The sequence below is a fragment of the Microcebus murinus genome, chromosome 6 (assembly GCF_040939455.1).
Source record: "Microcebus murinus isolate Inina chromosome 6, M.murinus_Inina_mat1.0, whole genome shotgun sequence".
NCBI lineage: Eukaryota > Metazoa > Chordata > Mammalia > Primates > Cheirogaleidae > Microcebus > Microcebus murinus.
The window spans coordinates 8892566-8916878 of NC_134109.1; the positions used below are offsets into that span (position 1 = coordinate 8892566).

At 34.9% G+C, this 24313-nt stretch overlaps 1 protein-coding gene across 7 annotated transcripts in view; it reads right to left on the bottom strand.

Annotated features, from left to right (window-relative positions):
• Positions 1–24313, bottom strand: part of VRK1 (VRK serine/threonine kinase 1) — an 85095-nt gene that overhangs the window by 29064 nt on the left and 31718 nt on the right. For all 7 annotated transcript variants that reach the window (XM_076003734.1, XM_012791064.2, XM_076003733.1 and 4 more), the window contains exons 2-5: positions 17141–17305; positions 13090–13145; positions 4851–4920; positions 3563–3650 (exon numbers count right to left, since the gene is read on the bottom strand). In XM_076003734.1, the coding sequence (XP_075859849.1) occupies positions 3563–3650; positions 4851–4920; positions 13090–13145; positions 17141–17300 (374 nt within the window). In that variant the 5' untranslated portion in view covers positions 17301–17305. The remainder of the gene's footprint in view (positions 1–3562; positions 3651–4850; positions 4921–13089; positions 13146–17140; positions 17306–24313) is intronic.

The window sequence follows — 24313 nt, forward strand, 5'->3', positions numbered from 1 at the left end:
CTCACTGGAGCATCTTCAGATTTCAGATTTTTGGATTTGGGATGCTCAACTGGTAGGTATTAATGCAAATATTGCAAAGTAAATGTAAAACACATCTGGTTCCAGGCATTTTTGATAAAAGATACTCAACTGTAATACATAGGTAACAAAAATATGTCTGACAACAGTCTGAAAGAGGGCTGAAATACAATTGCTTAATTCAATATGGGACCTATTAATAAATCACATTATGTAGGTCTTTGTTTTTATTCATAGATCATCCTACCACTATTTTAAACAATCCCTTAATCTCCTCACTATTTCTAAATTATAAGTATCAACTGCAGCATGATTCCATAAATTGCATATAAATTTACCACATTCTTCTAGAAAGACAGCTCTACTACTGAGTAGTAAGATGAAGGTTATTTCTAAGTAACTCCTCTAAAGCAAAAACTTTGATGTATACTTTTCTAGGGACTTGGATAAAATATGCAAGTAATGAGAAAATATAAATTAGTATAAATGATTTTACTAATTATAGCAGCTAACATTTTTACAATCCAAACATTGTTCTAAGCCCTACATACATATTAATTCAAATGAGTTACAAGGAAAAGTAGGGATTTCTGGCAGGGAGGGGGCTGGAAAAATCATCTTACTTTCTATTTCTTTACTTTTGTATGAATTATAATGATTATTTTTAAGAGCTTCAACTTAAAAATAAATCAATACCTTATACATGACTAATGTTCTCTCTTTGAAGGAGACATTTCAAGCAACCTAATTTCTAGCAGAAACAGGATAGGAAGTAAGGTCACCACTAGCAAGTGGTGAGTTAAGACTTTGGCTTGAGTATGTCTGGTTCCAGTCACTGAACTGTTAGGCACCTCTGATCCACACCAGCGAAGTTCTCTCTAGCAGCACCCTGGTCAGTCAGCTTATAGAGTCAACCTTCGACCTCACAGTCTCTCTTAGGCCCTGGTAACCCTCACAGGAATCACACACATGCAAGCTCTATTTAACTGGTCCCAAGCTTTAACGTAAAATAGGTGATAAGAATGTCTACAGTACAATAGGCTATGACAGTGTGGGCAGCTTTAAGACAGATCACCATTCCCTAGCAAAACACCACCATTTCCAAATATAAATAATAAATAAATAAAACCAAAAATAATAACCATAATGATAACCAGAAAGTTTTCCTTTACTTGCAGCTTAAAGCATCCAAAGCAAACTAAACCCAGTTACAAACTAAATAATTACAATGGATATTTACTGGGCACTTACTATCTGTCCCTTACAATTTACGTGTTTTCATTTCATCTTAACAATAACTCCATAGAGTAATACTATTATCCCCATCTTACAGGTAAGGAAACATTACAGTAAAGAAACTAGCCCAGGACCACACCTGATGGAATCAAAAATAATCAACTAGTGCTAGATTTGTTCAGTGATATTTAGGTTTTATTGTGATATACTATACTTTTTTTTTAGAAGAAGTTTATAAGAAATTATGGAAGAGTTGGAAGAGGCTTTTGTTATTCTAAGTCCAAAAGTGCTCTAACTCCAAGCACACTTTTCTTCCAATCATCTCTACAAAATGTGGTTTTACATAATGTACTGTTTCTTAAGAATATAACTATTGCATACTGGAGCACAAATACATTTGCTTTCTAGCAAGTCATCTGCAAGGGTTTTTTCTTACTTTACTCCCCTCTAGATAGTCTCTGATTCACCATGTAAACCAATTTCCAAGTGCCACTTTCACCATCACATCATCTCATCCCTTGCTCAACAGCATGTTATAGCTTCTGACTACCCCCTGTACATCAGTTTCCAAACTGCTTTTTCCTTTCTGCATCTTCATTATGTGCTCCAGTCCTTTCTCTAAGTTTATTTCCTTCTCTCCTTTATATACATGCCCTCTTCCTTTGCTGGAGAAAGATGGGCATCAGGCTACACAGCAGGACAGAAGGCTCCACAGCAAGACAGACAGCTATCCATTCCTGGAGATGTCAGCCCTCCTTTCAATGATTTTCTAAACCACTAGGTCTTAACATTTAAGGGATTAAGGACCCCTTTGGGAATAAAACCGAACACTTATCTATATTCCACATATTAACTAAGAGCTTTACATTTAATCCTCATTAAGTAGGTAGCTGTTAATCCATTTCACAGATGAAGAAACTGAGGCAAAAGAAGAAACTTACCTAAAGTCCCATACATTTTAAGGGGAAAAACAGATTTGAAACTAGACAGTCTGGCTCTAGAATCTTCACTCTTAACTTACTTAACCAATCCTTGCTCTATAGTATTTCTCCAGGAAACCTTATAAAAACTATGAAAATTTGTCCCAGCAAAACTATATATATCAACATGTTACATGTAATGTCAGGGAGCCCCACACTCCCTAAAAGATGCAAGGATACCATGTGAACAACACTGGTTGCCTGCCCAACAACTACCCCTCCTCTTAGTCTTTTCTAACAGAGCACCTTTTGGCTCAGGCATTCCCCCTCTACCACAAAGCCAAATCCCTCACCAAGTCAATCACTGTGATCACTCTGCCCATGCCAGTGAGTGGTTTAAGAATGGGCACTGATGTTAAGTCTAACCAAGAAACATGAGAAGAACTCTGCCACAGGACTCCTGGGGAGAGAAAGTCACAAGATGTTATCTATTTTCTGCCAGTGGGTCCCATGTCTACACATGAAGCCTAGAAATGGGGCAGCCACCTTGAGACCACACCATAGAGAACTAACAGAGAACAAAGCCAACGTGAGGAAGGCAAAGGTACAAAATAAGGAACCTGGGCCCTTGATCACTGCCTAAGATAGGTGAGTCAAAGTTTTCCTTACTTGCAGCTTAAAGCATCCAAAGCAAACTAAATCCTGTTACAAACTAAATCTACTCTTCAAGTTTCAGCTATGAGCCTTACTCCATGAAGCTCCATTTATTCAAATATTTAGAAAGTGTTGCTTAAGCATAAAATATTAGAGGTTTTCTCCAATGCAACTATGCCAAAGTATGCATTCCCTCCATTCTCTGAACTCGTAAGGCATATAAGAGTCAGAATTACACAATAGCACTTAATTGTTCTCTAATTATTTCATACACGTTTGTTCTCTCACCAGCTAGACTGAAACCCTCATAAAGGGTGGAGTCTAATCTTCTGTGAGTAGATTATGTATGTAACATGAAATATCAAAGAGAATCCTAAAAGGCTCCCTTTTGCATGGAGGACATGGGGGCTTTGTTTATTTTTAAGGGAAAAAAATCAGGGCCTGTTTGGTTTTGTTCCTCCTTGTCTGCTGGTTCTAGTCAGTTGATATTGCTCTATAGAAGTCCCCTGATTAGAGAGGAACCTCCATTCTATTCTAATAGGGTGTCATAGTTTGCTGCTATGGAAAGCAGAGGACAGAGATATAATCTTATTCATCTATGTCATGTATACTCCACATAGTCCAGATGAAGGCCTAGTAGTATTTTAGTGCTTGGTAAATAATTCTTGACTAAACCAACTAGACAATGAATGCTCAAAAAAGGAAGAGGAAAAACAAATCATATATATTTTTACCTTTTTCCATTTTTATCATGTAGACCAGACCCCCAATACTTAGGAACACCCAGGTACTTCAGTTTATGGGTACGAATCCATTTTTGAACTACAAGTTAAAACAGATGCTTATGATTTTAATTGTTACACATAAATGACAACTTTTTAAAAAATCATTAAGAGCAGAATGTACTTATACATGGAAAAAGAATTCACCTTTATCCATAAAAAAGAAAATGAAGAATACACAGTATAACCAACAAATGAAAAGTACTTTAAAATCAAAGTATTTTTATCAACCTACAAAATTTTGTTATCCTGCCCTTAAATCTGTCTTTAAAATGAAAAATCTAAAAAATGCATTTTTAAAAAGATCTAAACCACAGTACAGTCTTCATCTTGGACCCCTCCAAGATACCAAAAATCCAAATGCTCAAGCCTCTTATACAAAATGTTGCAGTATTTTGCACATAACCTCTGCACATCCTCACATATATTTTAAATCATCTCTAGATTACTTATAATACCTAATATACAAATTCTATGTAGCTCTTATACTATATTGCTTTTTAATTTGTACTATTTCTTATTGTTATATTGTTATTTTGTTGTTGTTGTTTTTTCTTTTTCAAATGTTTACAATCCTTCGTTAGTTGGACCTGGTGATGCAGGACCTGCGGATACTGAGGGTCAACTGCACTTAAGTTGCAGTCAGTCTCTCTAATTATAAAAAAGTTCAACTTGCTTCCACAGAAAAGACTTACTTTTTACACCAACATAAAAGTTTGCCTCAATCTAAATGTCCTCAACCAGGAAATCAAGATCTAGGAGAGATGGATGCCTTCCTTGAGAAATTGCCAAGCTTAATATCATCCTACCAGCAGAATCCCTGGGTTCTTAAAGAAGAGGTGAGGGGAAGACAGAAGGGACAAGAATAACTAGAAGTTCTGCTCTCCACCTTGATATCCGTTTTATTTCCTCAATTATGGCATTCCTCTAGGTTATGTTCTCTAGAATCTAGAAAAATACTCAAAAAGATTTGGAGATCCTTGAGCTATACTCATGAATTAAGGTTAATTCTCAATATTTCCTAAATCTTATATCGTTTATTAACTTTATTCTATATATTGATAGGATGAAATTTTGCCACAACAAACCCATTAAGAAATCAGAATTCTTCACACAGATTGCATTTAAATGGAATTTATAATGCAAAAAATAACAGAGTCATAACATAATGCTCTAAGTTAATAAAACAAAAATAGTGGTCATTTTAAAAGTGTAAACATATGTCTACTGTATTTCTTACTTTGCTCTGGTTTAGCAGCTCGCTGGTAGAACTTTAATTCAGTAAAAAGAGGTCCATTGTCACTGGGTTCCTTAAAACATAAGAGTTAATTAGTACTAGCAATAGTTAAAATTACTGATTATTTTCAATGAGGCTTCAAAAAAAAAACTAACAAACCAATTTTTCTTTCTAAACAATGTAATTTTGATACTTAAGTTTATAATGGTATTAAAGACTAAGTCAAACTCCTTAGAAATGTTGAGGGAAATTTAAGTTCATACATCTAATATTTATTTTAAGTTCCATTTCTATAAGTAATAAATCATACAAAATCAGATATACAGCTCAGTCTTTGCAGAAGTTTAAAAAAACGTTTATAATTTTCATCTTTATTAAGCTTCCCCTTAAGCAAAGATCAGCAACCATGTTAACTGAATCACCAAGAGGCTACAAGACATTTCTGAGATTTAATAAAATTTCAATACCTGATTTAACCAAATAGTGGCAAAATCCCATTCCTTTCCTGTCTCTTATTACTGAATCCTTATTATTCCTGTCTCTTATTACTGAATCCTTATTACAGTTATATTCAGTTCATCAGGACTGGCCTAAACAGACCTTACCACAAAGAAGAGTATGTATGTATCCTGGCTCTCCAGAATGAACGTGCACTGTCCACTTAACTACATCCTTTTCTTTCTGACACTGATTTCTATCTTTTTCAAACCAAAAAGCCCGACAACTTATTTCCCACACAATAATTTAAGTCAAGAAGAAAATGTGATTCATTGCCAGTTGTTTTCTAGCAACTTTACTGGATTACATTAATTTCATATTTTCAGGGATATTAACAAAACTATTTATAAAGAGACATACATTTACAAAAGGTATTTGCACAAAGAAGAAATAAAACCTGACAGGAGTTTTGTCCTGTTAAATAAATACAAAAGAGTATAGAAGATCTTATAATTTTGTGAACTGTTTAAATAGTAAATTTTATCTGACTAAAATTTGGTTAGTATCTATTTAATGTTTGGTATTTTGTGTTATTACCTTGTTTACTAACAATAAGGAAAAATTTTAAAGCAGTGAAAACTTCAAATGAGGAAGCTAACATTTCTAAGCTAATTTTAGGATTATTTTTCTTTTTAGGAGATATGGGAAGAAAATTACTCTGGACAGAATATCTGCACAGCTGAAGTTCAAGCTTCAATAGAGCATTAGGAGAAGTGATAAATGAGGTCCACTACCTTAATTGAGAGAAAACTTGTAGTTTGGGGTTACTGGAGATGCCTTTTACAAACACTTAAATTATGTTCACTTTTTTTCATTCAAGATAACCTTACCTATCACAGAAAGCCACTCTATACACACAGTTCTAGCATCTCAAATTATCTGTAATTCAGAAAAATAGGAATCCCTAGTTAAAACACTTAGAGGAAGACTGATTAGCCAATCTACAACTAAGCAGTACCTAGTTATGAATGAACATTTCACAGCAAATGGGCAGTACGTATAACATAACCTGATCATAACCTGAAAATAAGCTTGCCTTTTTTGTTACAGGTGAGTATACTTTTCAGCCTAGTCTGGAAGAGAGTGGTATACATGGGCTTGGCATGTCATCAACTCCATAAGAAGTAGGAACTAACAAATATATTAAAAATGTGAGTGCTGAATCCTTAATTTATGGACTCAGCACCTCAAGTTTCTCTATAACCTGTGTGTGGCTCCTTTCCTAGCAGCAATGGTAGCTAGATAGACACTTGTGAATGTTTCAAGCCAGTGGCTGAGAATAGGCCTTCACCAGGAGTCCACAGAATCAGTATAAGAACTGGAAATTTAAGAGAAGAAATTATGGTAAAGTTAACTCTCCAAAGGCTAACTTTTGGGCTAGCTCATTAATATAATTCAGGTTTGAAAGGGGTTTTCCTAAGACTAATCCTGGCTTATAGCATCAGTATAAAATTCTGATTTATTCAGTTTCAACCTATGGCATATCAGCTTTAATTTTCAAGTTTCCCTTCAGGCAATAATTTATTATTAAACTTATAATAATGAGAATCAACCACATAAACCAGGCTATTGTAATGAAAGCCCCACTACAATGAAGGTTCTTTGAGCTCATTTCATACTTTTTCTAATCCAATAAACTTCCATTATCACAAAATAAAGGAGCTACTTCCTTGGCATTGCACCCCAGCCAAAGCTAGCTTTTCTGTTGAAGAAAATACCTTAACTCATAACTAAAATTTTATTAACATATTTCAAATCTAAAATACTTTGCCAACTCTATAATAGCCAAGATTTAGAAAAGAAATTGGGACTGACATTTTAACTAGAATATCACTAAACGTTTCTTTAAGACTTCTAAGTGTCAAAATGAAGATGACAACAGAAAAAAAATTAAAATGTGATATATTTCAATGGCACCATCTAAAAGCAACTGGCTGCCATTTAAAAATGAAGCTGCACAAAGTTTCTCCTTCCTACCAAAAAATTATGATATATGAATTGAAAATTCAGGTCACTTCTCATAACATCAGTGATGGAAATCAAACATCAGTCTGCAAACTTCTTTCCAGGGAACTCTGAAATACAGATTTTTATCAGTTCACACTGGGAAAGGACCATGATACAATGAACTATTAAGATCCACCATCCAAAAGCCTGACCTCTACCTCCAGTTATGCTCTGACATAACAGCAAAGGGTGAGTGCAATCCAAAGAACTACTAATTTCTTATTAAGTCTGTCAATAAGAAAACACAAAAGAGAATTTCTTTCTCCTTGCATTATCTAATTTATCAATTTATCATTTCTCTCTGCACATTTACTTTCCTGAAATAAAACACAGATAGTATCTCTCAGGAGAGGCAGAGAATTCAAGTTTACTGCATCCTGGGTGTCCCAGCACCACTCTTCCTCAGCTACTCCTGTAGATCAAGCATTATAGCCCCAAACAAAGCCAGAGACCATTATTTGGTAGGAGGGAGAACATTTTGAGTGGGTTCCTAAACATTTACCTTGAATATGTATGTCTTAACTTCACTCCAATGCCAAATATAAGAAATCTGTGGGTTAACTATTTCGAGCTCTTTCATAAAGCAGATAGATACATGTACTATTAGCAGTAACCAAATTTTCTGACAAACCTTCCACATCAAAATGGAAATCCTTACCACAATCACAGTACCTGCAAGCCCCTATTGAAAAAAAGGGTCAGAAAATAAGGATAAACCATGTATGCACACATGATTCCATTTAAAATAATTAAGGTGCTTTGTGTGCCAGATTCTATCAGTGGTTTTCAACCCTGATACACAAAAGAATCACCTAGGAAGCTTTACTAAAAATACCGATACCCAGGCCTTACACCCAGAAATTCTGATTATATTGCACAACTAGGCTTGAGAACTACTGTTTGATATGCCATTTACATTATTAGGTCTAATTTCACATTAAATATCAATGTCTTTATTTCATAAATATCATTTGCAAGTTTTTTCTCTAAAGATAAAATACATGCTCACTTTAGAAAATTTGGAAACATTTTGGTATATTTTCTTCATATATAGCCATTTTATAAAACGATCTTCATACTATATACAGAGCTTTGTACCCTGCTTTTTTTAGTAATTATGAAATCCCCCCCCCAAAGAGTAGTATGTGTTCTTTGAAAACATGATCTTTAACAGCCCCTAATGTTTTAAATGGCAAGTGTTCATAAACAGTTCTGATTTTAACTCTGGAAAGAACTGATACTCATTTTACATATTTGTATTTGATGAACCATTTCAACTTTTAATACTATAAAGCTGTGAGAAGGCAAATTATGAATGGCCTACTACTCTCAGTGACGCAGACAAGAGAGGAAAGTAAGTGGCATCAGGAAGTTGAGAAGTAAATGAATAAAGACAGCAGTAAAAAGGTGGTAGATAATTATGGCTAAAATATATTCCAAAAAATAAATAAAATAAGCATTTAAAGACTTCATAGCGAAAAAATAGTTTAAAACAAGGTCTTATCAAATAAGTCAAAATCTACTTAGGAGGATAAAATAAACGTACAAAAAAACTAAAAACTAGTGGCATAAGGAGGATATTAGCATATGAAATTGTAAAACAAATGTTAATACAAGGAATGCCGCAGGAGTTTTAAGGAGTCCAGAAAAGACAGCTATCAGAGGAGAAAGAAGCAAACAGCAGTTACTAAATTTCCCCTTCAACGGGAAAGAAAAAGTCATAATATGTTGTTTTGTTTATGGCATTCTTCCAGGATCACAAACTGTAACATTGAAAAAGTTACTGAAATATTAAATGTAAAAGAGAAATCAACGGAATATTTATCACTGTCCTAATTACAAAGAGAAGTAATACAGGATAATAGAAAGAGAACTAAATTAGAAGACAGGAGATGCAGACTACTGAACTAGGTTTGATTAAATGGCCTTAGAAATGTAATTTGTTACCTTAAGCATATAGAAAATATCTCTTCCTATCCATTTTTTTCCTTAACTGTATATAAGTTTTTAAAAAGGCAGTAAAAGTGAAGTTACATTGAATAACAACTGAAATACTTCTGATTACTCACAATAAAGAATAATATCATAATTCCAAGACAAAACACAACTTAAAGAAGCTCAGGTTATACAGAACAAAAAAAAAAATGATTATACACCAGTTCCACCTATAAGTTAAGGCACTGGCAGGCTTTCTTTCCGAGACATGGAAACGTTTATACAAATTAGCCAACTATAATGGGTCAGAGGTAACCATATCATTTGAACCTCAAGATTATGAGATGTCATAAGGAGACTTGCTTCCTTCCCACAATAGAAACCTTTTGACAATCCTAAGAAGAAACTAATCTTACCCACAGATTTTAATATTTTAATGTGTCATATCAAAGACAAATGCAGATAATATTCTGCAATTAAATGCAAATGATCCAATTTAATAGTAAGAACTTTAGTTCTTCTGATTTAGCTGCAAGCTGACTATTTCAAAAGGAATGTTATTCCACAAATCAGAAAGAAGAAAAATCCAAAATAAAAGGGAATCAAGAAAAGGGAAATGACAGGAGAAATAAAGCATTGACACACAACTTTAAAGTTATCACTTCACTTCCGCTTCCCTGCAGGGGAGAAGCACTGGGACTCAATTAGCCTCTCACCATAAACAAACATAAAGGTGGATAATAAAAATAGCAATTACTATTTTCAAAAATTAGATAATAGGCAGTACAGGAGTGTGACCCCTAAAAGATAGGAAACAAAGAGATCCCCACGACAGCCCCAGCTTTTTTTCTTGGAAGCACTAGGAGTAAAAAGGAAGAGACTCAAGAGACCAAACATAGCACACCAACAGGCTTTGGTACCGAAACCAAATAATGAGATTAGAAAATTTTGAACTAAGAAACACTGGGGGGAAAATTAAAGACGAATATCCCTCATGAAATCCTTAACAAAATATTAGCAAATCAATTCCAGTCTTATGTAAAAAATATAATACACCATGACTAAGTCGGGTGTATGTTAAGAATACAAAGTTAGTTCAGCACTCAAATATCAATCAATGTAATTGCCACATTAACAGAATAAAGGAGAAAAATCCTGTGACCCATCTCAATAGATGCAGAAAAAGCATTCAAAAAATGAATAGGCAAACTACGAACTGGGAGAAAATATTTACAACACATACATCTCAAAAAGGACTTGTATCCAGAAAAATTCTTACTACTCAATTATAAAAAGCAAACAAAGCAGTTTTTTCATTAAAAAAAAAAAAAGAGGAGACACTCCACAAAGGAAAATATATGAATGACCAATAAGCACCAAGAAAAAGTGCTCGAAATGATTAGTCATCGAGTAAATGCAAATTAAAACTACAATGAGACACAGCTACACACCCACATAATGGTTAAAAAACAAACACACAAAACTAACCCCACCAAATGTTGGAGTGGGCACAGAGCAATCAGAACTCTCATACGTTACTGGCCGATGTGTAAAATGGCACAACCACTTTGGAAATTTATCTGGTACTTTCTTATACATTTAAATATATACCTTCCCTATAAACCAGCAATTCTACTTCTAGGTATTTACCCAAGAGAAATAAAAACCTATATCCATGAAAACACTTGTACAAGAATGTTTATAAACACTTTATTCATAACAGCCAAAAACTGGAAACTACTCAAATGTCTACCAACAGAGAAATAAAAAACAAATGACTGATACACCAACAATATAGATGAATCATTAAAATATCATGCTGAGCATAAGAAGACAGAGACAAAATAGTATATACTGTATAATATCATTTATGTAACATTCTAGACCAGTAATAACTCACCCTGGCAAAAAAATTCAGACAAGTGGTTGCCTTCAAGTGTGTGGGGGAAGTAGGGGCTTGACAGGAAAAGGACATAAAAATTTTTATTACACATATATGTTTAATATTAAACATATTAATTAATATTAAACATATTAAATTTAATATTAAACATATATGTGTAATCAAAATTATGCCTCAATAAAATGTTTTTAAAAATCAAGAAAACAAATGTTCAACATCTCTAATCATCAGGGAAATTCAAATCAAAACCACAATGAGATATCACTTAACTCCAGTGAGAATGGCCTTTATCAAAAAGTCCCCAAACAACAAATGCTGGCATGGATGCGGAGAGAGAGGAACACTCCTCCACTGCTGGTGGGACTGCAAACTAGTTCAACCTCTGTGGAAAACAATATGGAGATACCTCAAAGCGATACGAGTAGATCTACCATTTGATCCAGCAATTCCACTACTCGGCATCTACCCAAAAGAACAAAAGTCACTTTATGAAAAAGACACCTGCACTCGAATGTTTATAGCAGCACAATTTACAATTGCAAAGCTATGGAAACAACCCAAGTGCCCATCAATTCATGAATGGATTAATAAAATGTGGTATATGTATACCATGGAATACTACTCAGCTTTAAGAAACAATGGTCATATAGCACCTCGTGTATATTCCTGGATACAGCTGGAACCCATTCTACTAAGTGAAGTATCTCAAGAATGGAAAAACCAGCACCACATGTACTCGCCAGCAAATTGGTATTAACGCGGATCAACACCTAAGTGGACATATAGGAGTAACATTTATCGGGTGTCGAGAGGGTGGGAGCAGGGAGGAGGAGGAGTATATACAACCACAACGAGTTAAGATGTGCTACGTTTGGGGGATGGACATGCTTGAAGCTCTTACTCAAGGGGGGAGGGGGCATGGGCAATACAAGTAACCTTAACACTTGTACCCCCATAATATGCTAAACTAAAAAAATAAATTAAAAAAAATCAAGAAAACAATTCAGGTCCAAAAACACTGGCTCCAAAGCAGACAAATTTATTTTTTTTTAAAAGAGTAAAAACAAAACAAAATAAAAAACTCAAGTTGGGGTAATCCTAATTCCTAAATTTCTGTATCCTTTAGGAAAAAAAGTAGGAAGGAATTACATGTTAATTTGCCCAAATAACACATCCTATTACGTCTTTTATTTAACAAAACCATGTTCTCCATATGTATCAAAGAACTTTGAGGAAGGGAAGTGGCAAATGTTGGTAAGCAACAAGATGCATAATTTATTTTAAAAATAGTAGTTAAAATGACTTTTAGTTTTCCAATATATAAATTGACCTGGCTATTCAAAGTATGCTTATGTCAGACAGGATGCTGCCAATCTTTACTCATTACAACTAATTTCAACATTAGTGTAGCAAAGAAGGTCTAACAACCACTCTTAAATAATTTAACTTACTAAGACAGAGGAGAAGGGAAGAAAATTGGGAATAAACAGAAAGAAAAAATTGACCAAGTGGAAATCCAGAAGTAAATATAAAAGAAAATACAATAAAATTATATTAAATTAGCATGGTCTTACAGGACATAAATATAAAAAGCATTTGTAAATAGCTGAAATTTTTTAAGTGAGCTGAATATTTTTATTCCACATCTTCATACCTCTATGCTTTCATTCATTTATCACCAAATACCAGTGCCATTCTAATTCAAAAGAGGAGAAGGATTTTTTGAACTCAAGTTATTTAAAACCATAAGGCTATTTTTATGTCTGATTAAATATTTATAACACATTATTTAAAATGTAACACTTTATGGTTTAATTATTCTAGTTATCAAAAAGGATGTTTTACAAAACAAATACTATAACAAATCAAAAGAAAAAATTAGATAAAATATTTTCTTACCACTTTTACAACACAGGGTGCGTCACTGCCAACTGATTTTGAAGAATTTGTATCAGCTGTTTAAGAAAGTAAAATATTTACTATCAGAAAAAGTACCATTATTATAAATATTATATTAATATTTAGGTCTATATATCTGTTACCCCTTGATAGAATAAATTTTATTTCCCAAATATGTGTTTTAGGATATCATTACAGTATATTTTATCAATTTTAAGACTTACCCCCTCCCCATATTTTAATATGTCTGAAATTAGAATGGATCTTACAGTCTCTGGATTCTTAAATTTGATCACTGATTAAGTATGAGAAACTTTGAGTTAAAGTTAAGATACCTTGAATTTGAAAGTACTCTTTGCCTTTGATATGCCAGTGTATAATGTGAATTCCCCAGAAGATAAATGATATAATTTCTTAAATTTAACAAACTATGGAATCCTTTTAAGAAGGAGCATCTGGAGGGTAAAAAATGAGGGAGTTAAAATTCCAAAAAGCACTAGTTTGGTAAAAATGTATCTGAACCAACAGTTCAGGATTTTGGCACTAGAACTTTTACCTGCCACCCAGAATATTTTTAATGTGACTGTCACTTTGTTTCATGCAAATAAAGAAGCACAGTTGTCCTGGAATAACGAGTTAGTAACATAAGGTTGCCCATCTTCATTAAACAAATATTTTCCAAGTATCTACTATATGCTAGTTTCTAAGAAATAGGAATTTTGCAGTAATCAGGAAAAAAGAGTAAATCCTTACTCTTACAAAGCTACATTTCAGAGGCAGGCTGCAGGCAACAAATAAAACATGAAGTATGTTTGATGGCACTAAGTGGAGTGCCATCACTCCACAATTTTTCCTATGGAGGAAAAATTAAGCAGAAAAGGAAGGTAGGCAGTGGTAAGAGAGAAGTCACTGACAAGGTGTGATTCAAGCAGTGGTCTGAAGGAAGTGAGGGAATAAGCCATGTTAGTACCTGGGTGAAGAGCACTCCAGGCAACCGGCACAAAGGCCCTGATGTGAGAATGTGTCTCACATGTCCAGAAAGCAAGGAGGCTAAAGTAGTTGGAGTGGGGTAGAAGAGGAGACAGATTAGAAAAGCATCAGGGAACAAACACAATGGGCTTTATATTATACAGATCACATAAAGGTTTTGGCTATTACTATGAATGAGATGGGGAGCCACTGGAAGGTTTTGAGATGAAGGTTGGCAAAGTCAGACCTTGATTTTTAAACACTTCTTTGGGCTGCTTTGCGGAAAATGGAGCATAGGGGCAAGTGCAGAAGCAGGTAAATCAGTTGGGAAGCCATAACAGTGCTCCAGGTACATCAGCTTTACCTCAATAAAGTTCCCCAAAATTTTCAAAGGCATAGTACAAAAATAATGTACAATATTCCATTAATAACTTTATTTTAAATACATTTTGAAATTATTTATTAGACATATGGGGTTACATAAAATATATAATTAAATTTTTTTAAAAAGCATCACATACAAAGATCAAGAGGCAAAGGGCAGAAGGATGGCTGAAGCATAGATTTTGAGACAATAAAAGGGATGAAGATAAAAGTTACATATGAGGGGTCTCATATGCCACTCTTAAAAATTTGGCACTTTATTCTCAGGTCACTGAGGAGCCATTAAAGAGTTTTAAGCAAGATAATCACAAGAACTAATTAGTCTGCTAGGTCACTCAAGGCATACTATGAACAATGGGTTGCAAGAGAACAAGACTGGGACAGAGAAGATTCAGTGCTACAGTGAGTCTAGATAATGACCAGACCTGGGACAGTGGCAGCAAGGATGGAGAGAAACAAATGGATCTGAGAAGTCCCACAGGTAAAGCAAAAGGACTAGAAAAGGTACAAGGGATGTTAGTGAAGGAATACTCAAGAATGCTTTCCCAGTTTCTGGCTTGACGGGTGGTCCTTCTTTCAGACAATCCTCTCCTGATCATAAGCATATCAAGAGGTGGAAGAAGATGACGTAAGTTTACTCATACCTGTAGAATATCCAAGTAGAGATCACTTGTAGGCCACAGGCTATGGCCTACACTCAGGAAATCAAGTCCTAGACTACAGATAAAAGATATGGAATCAACAATAAAAGGACAGTAACAGAAGCCATGATATTCAATGAGATCACTCAGATAGAATATATAGAATGAAAAGTGAGCCAAGGAAGGAAAGCTGGAGAACAGAGGTACCTACAAAGATGACCAAGTACAGGCAGGAAAGTAGTAAGAAAATCAAAGGGAAAGGTATGCTATCATGGAAGACAATGGAAGCAATTTTTATGAGAAGGAAAGATAAAGAGTATCAAATGGTACAGAAAAAAATCCAAACAAAATTCAAAAGCAATCTTTTTAATTCACTCACAGAAATTGCTGATGATCTTGAATATAGCTATTTCAAAGTATCACCAATGACACAGAAAGAGAAACTGGAGGTAGTGATATTCAAAGCAAATCCCTCATTTTATAGATTGGTCAACCAAGATTTACAAAAGTAAAGTTTTATTACAGAGATCTGTCAAACCTATTACAGAGATCTGTCAAACCATAGGATATTAAAGACACTTAGTATTATATGGCACTTTATGATGATAAATACAAATAAAACAGCTAGCACATATACAAAGCAAGTTCTAAATTTGCAAAAGGTTACAAAAGCAAATTAATGTAAATGAAGAACCTACTAGTTTAGAGACAAATTCCCATTAATATGGGATGTCATTAGTCCATACATCCTGTAGCAGAGACAACTTATATAATCTACCATCTCCTCTAAATCACAAGGTCAAAAATATATGCCTGGCTAATATAGCTACTACGCTTTCTTGATTTCCAAGGATTTTCACTTTAAGTCAGATACAGTCTAGCTCACTGGAATGGGCTTGGCCCTAAATAAAACCAGAGAATCAATACATATTTCTGAAAGAAGTGTGCCAATGACCTACAGGAAGCATATGTGTAAACTATGGAAAAGCTCTGGATTTTAAGCTATGTTTCATGAAGACAGCCCTAGAAACTGCAGCTGACCAACTACAGCCCACTGGTCCTGGAAGAAGTGGGACCCCTTCCTGAGTAAGAGGAGTGCTCTTTTATCAATGTTAGTGGTTCTCAAACTTTCGCATGCACCAGAATCATCTGGAGGACCTGTTCAAACACACTGCCAGCCCTCTTCCTACAGTTTCTGATTTGTAGGTCTATGGCAGGGCCCAAGAATTTGCAGTTCTAACAAGTTCCAGGTAACACTGACATAGCCACATTATTAATATGCCAAGTAAGATGTTATTTAAAAGAAAAAAAAGAGTTCCATTGCTAAAAATAAAAATTCATAAACTTCTATGGCAGAAATCAAATAATTAAACTGATATTTGAGGTAGAGGGAATACAGAATGGAAAAGTTAGAGAGAAATATCAGAAGCAAACATGAATTGCAATTGTATCACTACTAATATTCTTGGTAATATTAGACAGCTTTAGAAGCCATCAGGCAAAATATTTTTTAAATCAATAATTTCAGGGTTCCACAATGGGTTCCTAAAAATTTCAGAATAAGTACGCTAGTTAACAGCACATTTAATCAGCCCTAATATGCAGTTTCTAGGTAATTCTCCTAATTCCACCATGAAGACTATTAGGTTTGTACAGAAAGAAAACAGATACACACCTGTAAAAGATCCACAAACCTCCAAATCAGACAAACATGAAGGGAATAAATCTCAATTAGATGAAGGTAGGAGAGAGAAGATGTACATGGCTTTCTTTGGGTCTCAAGAGATTAAGATTATATAGAATATCTTAAAAATCTAAAACCATAGTGCTCACTAAAATCAACATTACGGATATTTTATCCTCTCTTTCTATTGTGATTAAATTACCAATCATTTTTTCCATTCCTATGTCAGAGATGCACTTTGGCTTAATAATACAATATTAGGTTGACTGTAAATTATTAGGAACATCCTGTAATTGCTCATAATTGCAAAACCATTTTGATAAGAAAGCATATAAATCTTTGGGTTGATAACTAGAAGCAGTCACACACTTACCAAGATATATACAGCCAAAGCCACCTTGTCCAATGGGTAATCCCACTTTCCATTCCTTTTTTGCCATGTCAGTTATTATCTCCCCAACTGCAAATTGTTCTGCAAGATGTCTCTTTGCAGGGCCCTGTCTTCCAGACTGAGCTGCTTTTACACGAGGCATTTTCACTACAATACAAAACAAAGCAACACGCAGAATTATAATCTTAGAAGTATTCAAAACATTTTTCCCTAAAGAGAGCTTCTGTACAACAGAGATGTTCAAATTCATACTTACTCCAAAACTTAAATAAAGGACATCTGTTAATTCTGATTTATAATGGCTCAAATCCTATTTGATTATCTCTTAACTTTAGAGAGGAAACAATAAATAAAACAATATATGCAATTATTTTCAAGGAAATATTTAGGCTTAAGTTCCAGTAGCATAAGATCTATGACCAAAAATGCTATTTAACAAACAAAACAAACAAACAAAAATGAATTACTCTATGAAGTTGAGGGGACAGGTACATCCAATTAGAATGCATGCTTTATATTGATGCAATGAGGAGTTTATAAAGGTCAATACTGATGTGACAAGTACACAGCACAGAATAAAAACAAGGCAATTAGACACAGGGGGAGCGGGCAAGTGTTCTTAGGACATGACAGTATATGCTTTACTTGGTTTCCCATCCATCCCCACAACTCTGTGCAAACTGCATTATCCCATTTTATAGATGAGGAAATTAAGGCCCAGCAAGCTAGCAAGTGATGGAACTGTTGTTCCATCACAACAATTTACACTGATGATTGCCTGGCTCCAAAGCCTCACCAACATGCTCCACAATTACAGAAGTCACTGTAAGGAAGCACAGCCTTCAAGAGTGACAAGGAGAGGCCGGGCGCGGTGGCTCACGCCTGTAATCCTAGCACTCTGGGAGGCCGAGGAGGGCGGATTGCTCAAGGTCAGGAGTTCAAAACCAGCCTGAGCGAGACCCCGTCTCTACCATAAAAAAAAAAATAGAAAGAAATTAATTGGCCAGCTAATGTATATAATATAAAAAAAATCAGCCGGGCATGGTGGCGCATGCCTGTAGTCCCAGCTACTCGGGAGGCTGAGGCAGGAGGATCGCTTGAGCCCAGGAGTTTGAGGTTGCTGTGAGCTAGGCTGACACCACGGCACTCACTCTAGCCTAGGCAAGAAAGCGAGACTCTGTCTCAAAAAAAAAAAAAAAAAAAGAGTGACAAGGAGAAACTGCAGCGGTTTAGTCATTTGGGTTCACAAAAAAAGCAAAGCTGGTGACAAACAGCATTTCTACACTTCCTTTGTCACTAAGTATCCTGTAGGAGATGAATCTTGATTAATTTTTCCCACTTACATATAAGTTTAACATAACATTTGGGGAAAGCAGTATTTTACTGTGAAAATAGCACTGGACTGAAATCAAAAGACCTGGATACCAGGTATAATACCAGTTAGTTGAATAATCTTGACAAAGTCACTTCACGCTGGGCTTTAAGTGTCCTCAAGTGTAACTCACTTTATTGAGTGAAGGAACTCAATGTGTGTTTGTATGCATGCCCATGTGAGCAGTGTGTGTGCTGTGCGATTTCAAATTCTCAGTTCTACAAATGTTAACTTTAAAAGATTTCAAACAAATATGTTAGGATTCTATAGTTTCCTAAATACACAGTAGAGACATAGTAAAAAAAAAAAAAAAAAAAAGGAAGTTGATAAGAATTATTAAGACAGTCTGCAAAATTTGAAATGGCTATTCAGATGAAAGAAGTTCATTGTTTGGTTTTAAGCCTAGATATGCTACACGCATACATACTACACTTGATTAGAACTTTTCAGCAAATATCATCACTCCAAAAAGAGCCATATATGCAAATGTTCTTTATTAATTGATTAGGAATTTTTAAATCAAATTTTTTTCCTACAGAATACTAATGCATCTTTGCTATCTAAATCTTCTCTAATTTAACAAAAACACTTCCAAAATGAATGTGCCCCTGTCACTTCTTACCAATTAATTTTCTTAATTAATGTTTTTTAATCATGGTAAAATCTTGCTGAATGGAATTTCAGTGTCAACCAAGATAGCCCAGATTCAAAACACCAAAAAAAGTAACTTTAACACCTTTGGCAGTGAACCAAGTAAGAAGACAAAACAAAAGAAAAAAAACTAAAACACACGGTATTTCCAAATACTAAAAATGAATGCCTTTTGAATTTCACCCAACATTAGCAAGTCACCAGAGTAATCTCCTATTTGATTGTTTATTTATGATAGTCAAAACAGTTTAAAATAAGTGAAAAATATGTTTTCTTATCTTTCTACAACTCAAAATAGTGACTGGGCAATCTTTGTGTTTTTCTGGAATTCTTTTCCAGAAGTGATAAAAATACAATATTATAAATGAAATATTCTGGTTTAGCATCAACTCAATATAAATTGTGGTCAATAAAAAGTGTTTTTCCGGCCGGGCGCGGTGGCTCACGCCTGTAATCCTAGCTCTTGGGAGGCCGAGGCGGGCGGATTGCTCAAGGTCAGGAGTTCAAAACCAGCCTGAGCAAGAGCGAGACCCCGTCTCTACTATAAATACAAAGAAATTAATTGGCCAACTGATATATATATAAAAAAAAATTAGCCGGGCATGGTGGCGCATGCCTGTAGTCCCAGCTACTCGGGAGGCTGAGGCAGTAGGATCGCTGAGCCCCGGAGATTGAGGTTGCTGTGAGCCAGGCTGACGCCACGGCACTCACTCTAGCCTGGGCAACAAAGTGAGACTCTGTCTCAAAAAAAAAAAAAAAAAAAAAAAAAAAGTGTTTTTCCTCCAAATAAAGCTGTTTGCTTTTATTTTTAGTCTTAATCCCGTGGCCAACTAATTGAAACTAAGTATAATAATTAATTAAGGCTTGGACTGACTTTCTTGCCTAGAAATAGTCCCACAGAATGGCCTCATCACCATCAGTCTACTGAACACTCATAAATCACTGCTCCTGAAGGTTAACCTCAAACACAGTGAGGGCAGCAGCAACGTTGGTTAATCTCCCTGAATTCCCCTAAAGACCCAGATAGGACAAATAGAGACCAAAACTCAAAACTCATGAATAACATCTACAACAAAATTGGGGACAGTATCTCCTATCTCAACAAATCCCAAAATTTGAGTAGGTGAAGACAAACCAGATGGCAATAAGATCTCTGTGGTACCAGGAACTGTAAAGAAAGGAGCAGAAGTATGGTGCCTTTGATGAACCTAAGAATCCCAAAATTACCAGGGGCTACTTCTTAGAAAGAACAAAGACACTGGGAGAATAGAAGTTGAAACAAAAAGGCTTGCAAGGGGTGGGTGATAAAGTGTGAAGAGGCTAGAGCACGCTGGACTATACAACTCTCAAAACCAATCAACCAAGGCCCCTCCCAGGTCAAAGCCTCAGGCTGAGGAGAAACTGCTCCAATGGACTCCAAAGTGAGCATCACAAGGATAATATAAATAAAGGAACAAGAAAGTTCAAATGAAAGTGGATCTGTGAGTTAGCCTCCATTATTTTGGAACACTACACAAAAACAAATAAAGAAGAGGTTCTAAAGAATGACATAAAGTCTCCCTGAACCACATCGTCTAAAACTAATTGCATAGGAAACATGAAATTCAGCAAAAGGATGGAGACCTAATCCCTCACAAAGTGGATGTATTCTTAAGAAAGAAAGAAAAGCCCATAAAGAAAAAACATACCTCCCAAAAGGCTGAAAGCTTTCAAAACAAGCTAAAATACATTTTATATACAAAACTAACATGACTCAGAAAAATTCAGAAGTCAGGTGATAAAAAATTTAAAATGAAAGGGAAAATCTTTTCAGAAATGAAGACCAAATGAGAAAGAATATAGACTGAATAAAATTCATAAAAATAACTTAAGAGAAATAGAAAGTGAAAAGAAAAAAAAAAACCCAAAAATCAAAAAGGACCAAAAAACTTTTAAAAGAAAATCACAAATTTAGAACACAGGAAAAAAAGCTGATATTTTATATATATATATATATACACACACACACACACACACATACACACACATACATATATATATATATGTCAAAGAGAATGAAAGCAAAGAAACAGAATATTAAAAATGCTTAAATGCTCACCCAGAATAAAGGCGCAAAAAAAAAAAAATAAAAAAAATAAAAATGCTTAAATTCAAGAAAACTTTCATGAACTTAAAAAAAAAGATGTGAAACTACATATTGAAAGGTCACACAACATACATGAGAAAAATCGACACAGAATGATCATCAGTAAGACACAGGCTAATAAAATTACTGAACTTAATAGTAAAAGAAAATTCCCTTTGAGCATCCTGGCCAAAAAGCAGGTATTTTATAAGAGAAATAAAATCAAACTGTCATCACTTTGACAGGAACACTTCATGCCTAAGAAAAGGGAAAGTGACTAAAGGGAAAAAAAATGAACCAAAAATTTTATACCCAGCTAAATTTCAAGTACAAAGACGATAATGTGTTATCAACATGGAAAAATAAGAATCTACTAAAGAACAAGCCTAAGATATCCAAAATATTCATAGAACTGAGATTCAACAACAGTTACAAAGGAGAGGATAGAGTATACGATGGGCATATGTTCTGCCAATGTAGATATAGTATAACTATAAAAAAATGGGATAACATATGCAAAAAAAACAACTTTCCAGTAATCATATTGTTCAATACTTAGTTCTGTTAACTAAGGCATAAATGTGCATAAATGTTGAATAATGCAAATGAACAATTATGATATTCTTATTCTGTCATTCCCTTACGTCCTTAAACTCAGGATTCAAATATAAAGAAAGTAGATACAGATGAAAGATAGAAGCGGTACAGTTAAAAATGTTGTACTTGGAAATATTTTAATTCAGAAGGTATTTATCTTTTACAAAAAGCATACACATACCTACAGAGACATACTCTTTGTTTTTTTTTTTTGGTTTTTTTTTTGAGACAGAGTCTCACTTTGTTGCCCAGGCTAGAGTGAGTGCCGTGGCGTCAGCCTAGCTCACAGCAACCTCAAACTCCAGGCTCAAGCGATCCTACTGCCTCAGCCTCCCGAGTAGCTGGGATTACAGGCATGTGCCACCATGCCCAGCTAATTTTTTCTATATATATTAATTGGCCAATTAATTTCTTTTTATTTGTAGTAGAGACAGGGTCTCGCTCTTGCTCAGGCTGGTTTCGAACTCCTGACCTGGAGCAATCCACCCGCCTTGGCCTCCCAGAGTGCTTAGGATTACAGGCATAAGCCACCACACGCCCAGCCTACCCTTTGTATTAACAAATGGAAAAACACCCCCTGCTCATGGACTGGTAGAATCAACATCGTAAAATGTCCATACTGCCCAAAGTGATTTACAGATTCAACGCAATTCCCATCAAAATACCAGTGTCATATTTCACAGATCTATAAAAAATAATCCTAAACTTCATTTGGAACCAATAAAGAGCCCATATAGCCAAAGCAGTCTTAAGTAAAAAGAACAAATCTGGAGGCATCACATTACCTGATTTCAAATTATACTACAAGGCTATAGCAACCAAAACAGCATCGTATTGGTATAAAAGCAGACACACAGACGAATGAACGGAAGAGAACAGAGAACCCAGAAATAAAACCATCTACTAAAACCAACTGATCTTTGACAAAGCAGACAACAATATACCCTAGGGAAAGGAAGCCCTATTCAATAAACAGTGCTGGGAAAATTGGATAGCCACATGTAGAAGAATGAAACAGGATCCCTATCTCCCACTATACACAAAAATTAATTCAAGATGGATTAAAGACTTAAATGTACAAACACACACACACACACACACACACACACACACACACACACACGGAGTACTACTCAGCCATAAAAAGGAATGAAATAATGTCATTTGTAGCAATGTGGAGGGAACTGGAGACCATTATTCTAAGTGAAGTATCTCAGGAATTGAAAACCAAATACCATATGTTCTCACTAATAAGTGGGAGCTAATAGATGGGTACACACAGGCACAAAGCAGGAGGATAGATGTGGGATGAAAACTTACCTATTGGGTACAATGAACACTAACTATTCTGGTGATGGGCACACTAAAAGCCCTGATTTAAGCATTATACAAGATAGCCTTGTAACAAAAATACTTGTACCTCCTTAATTTTTTTATATTAAAAAAAAAAATCAGGGAATTTACATTGGTACAACCCATAAAGCAAGTTCAGATTTCACCATTTGTACATAAACTCATTTGTGGATATGTATAGTCCTATGCAATTTTATCATGTGTGGACTGTATAACCGCCAGTACAATCAAGATGTAGAACTGTTCCACCACAAGACTCTGGTGTTATCCCTTTAACCACACTCACCCTTTCCTCATCCCTAACTCCTGCCAACTACTAATCTGTTCTTTATAATTTTGTTATACCAAGAATGTTACATAAACAGAATCAAACAGTATGTAACGTTTTGAGATTGGGTTTTTATACTCAGCATGATGCCCTTGAGATCCATCCAAGTTACCATGTGTACCAATAGTTCATTCTTTTTTATCCCTGAGTAGTATCCCATGGCATGGATATGCCACAGTCTGCTTCACCATTCACCCACTGATAGACATTTCAGTTCTTTCTGAAATGTTGCTATGAACAACAACAACAAAAATTGCCACTACAATGAAGTAGTCTTGCCAAAAAATAAATAATAAATTGAACCTGATCTGATCAAGCCTACCAATTCCCAAGATATGAATGAAGAGAACAAAAGAACATGATAAACTATAACATAAGAATGCAAACAGCAAAACCCTGACTGTGGGAAACCTTATAATCCCATTTTTTCAGCAAATTAAGGGGGGAAAGGAAGAATGGGAGAGAAGAAAAATAGATTTTAAAAGACTTAAAACAATATATCTAAAACAAAACGAAATCAGGCAAATCTAAACCACAGCATTTAAGAATGCACACTTGAGTGGTAAAACTATAAAGAAAAACAAGGAAGTGATTGCCATCAAAGAAGTTATTCTGAGGAAGAACATGAAAGTTATGATTCAGTTGGAACACATGGCAGGTAAAGTTTTACTTCTCGACAAGTACCTTATAACGACTCATTAAGTCTGTATTTGCTTAAGTTTTCTGAAT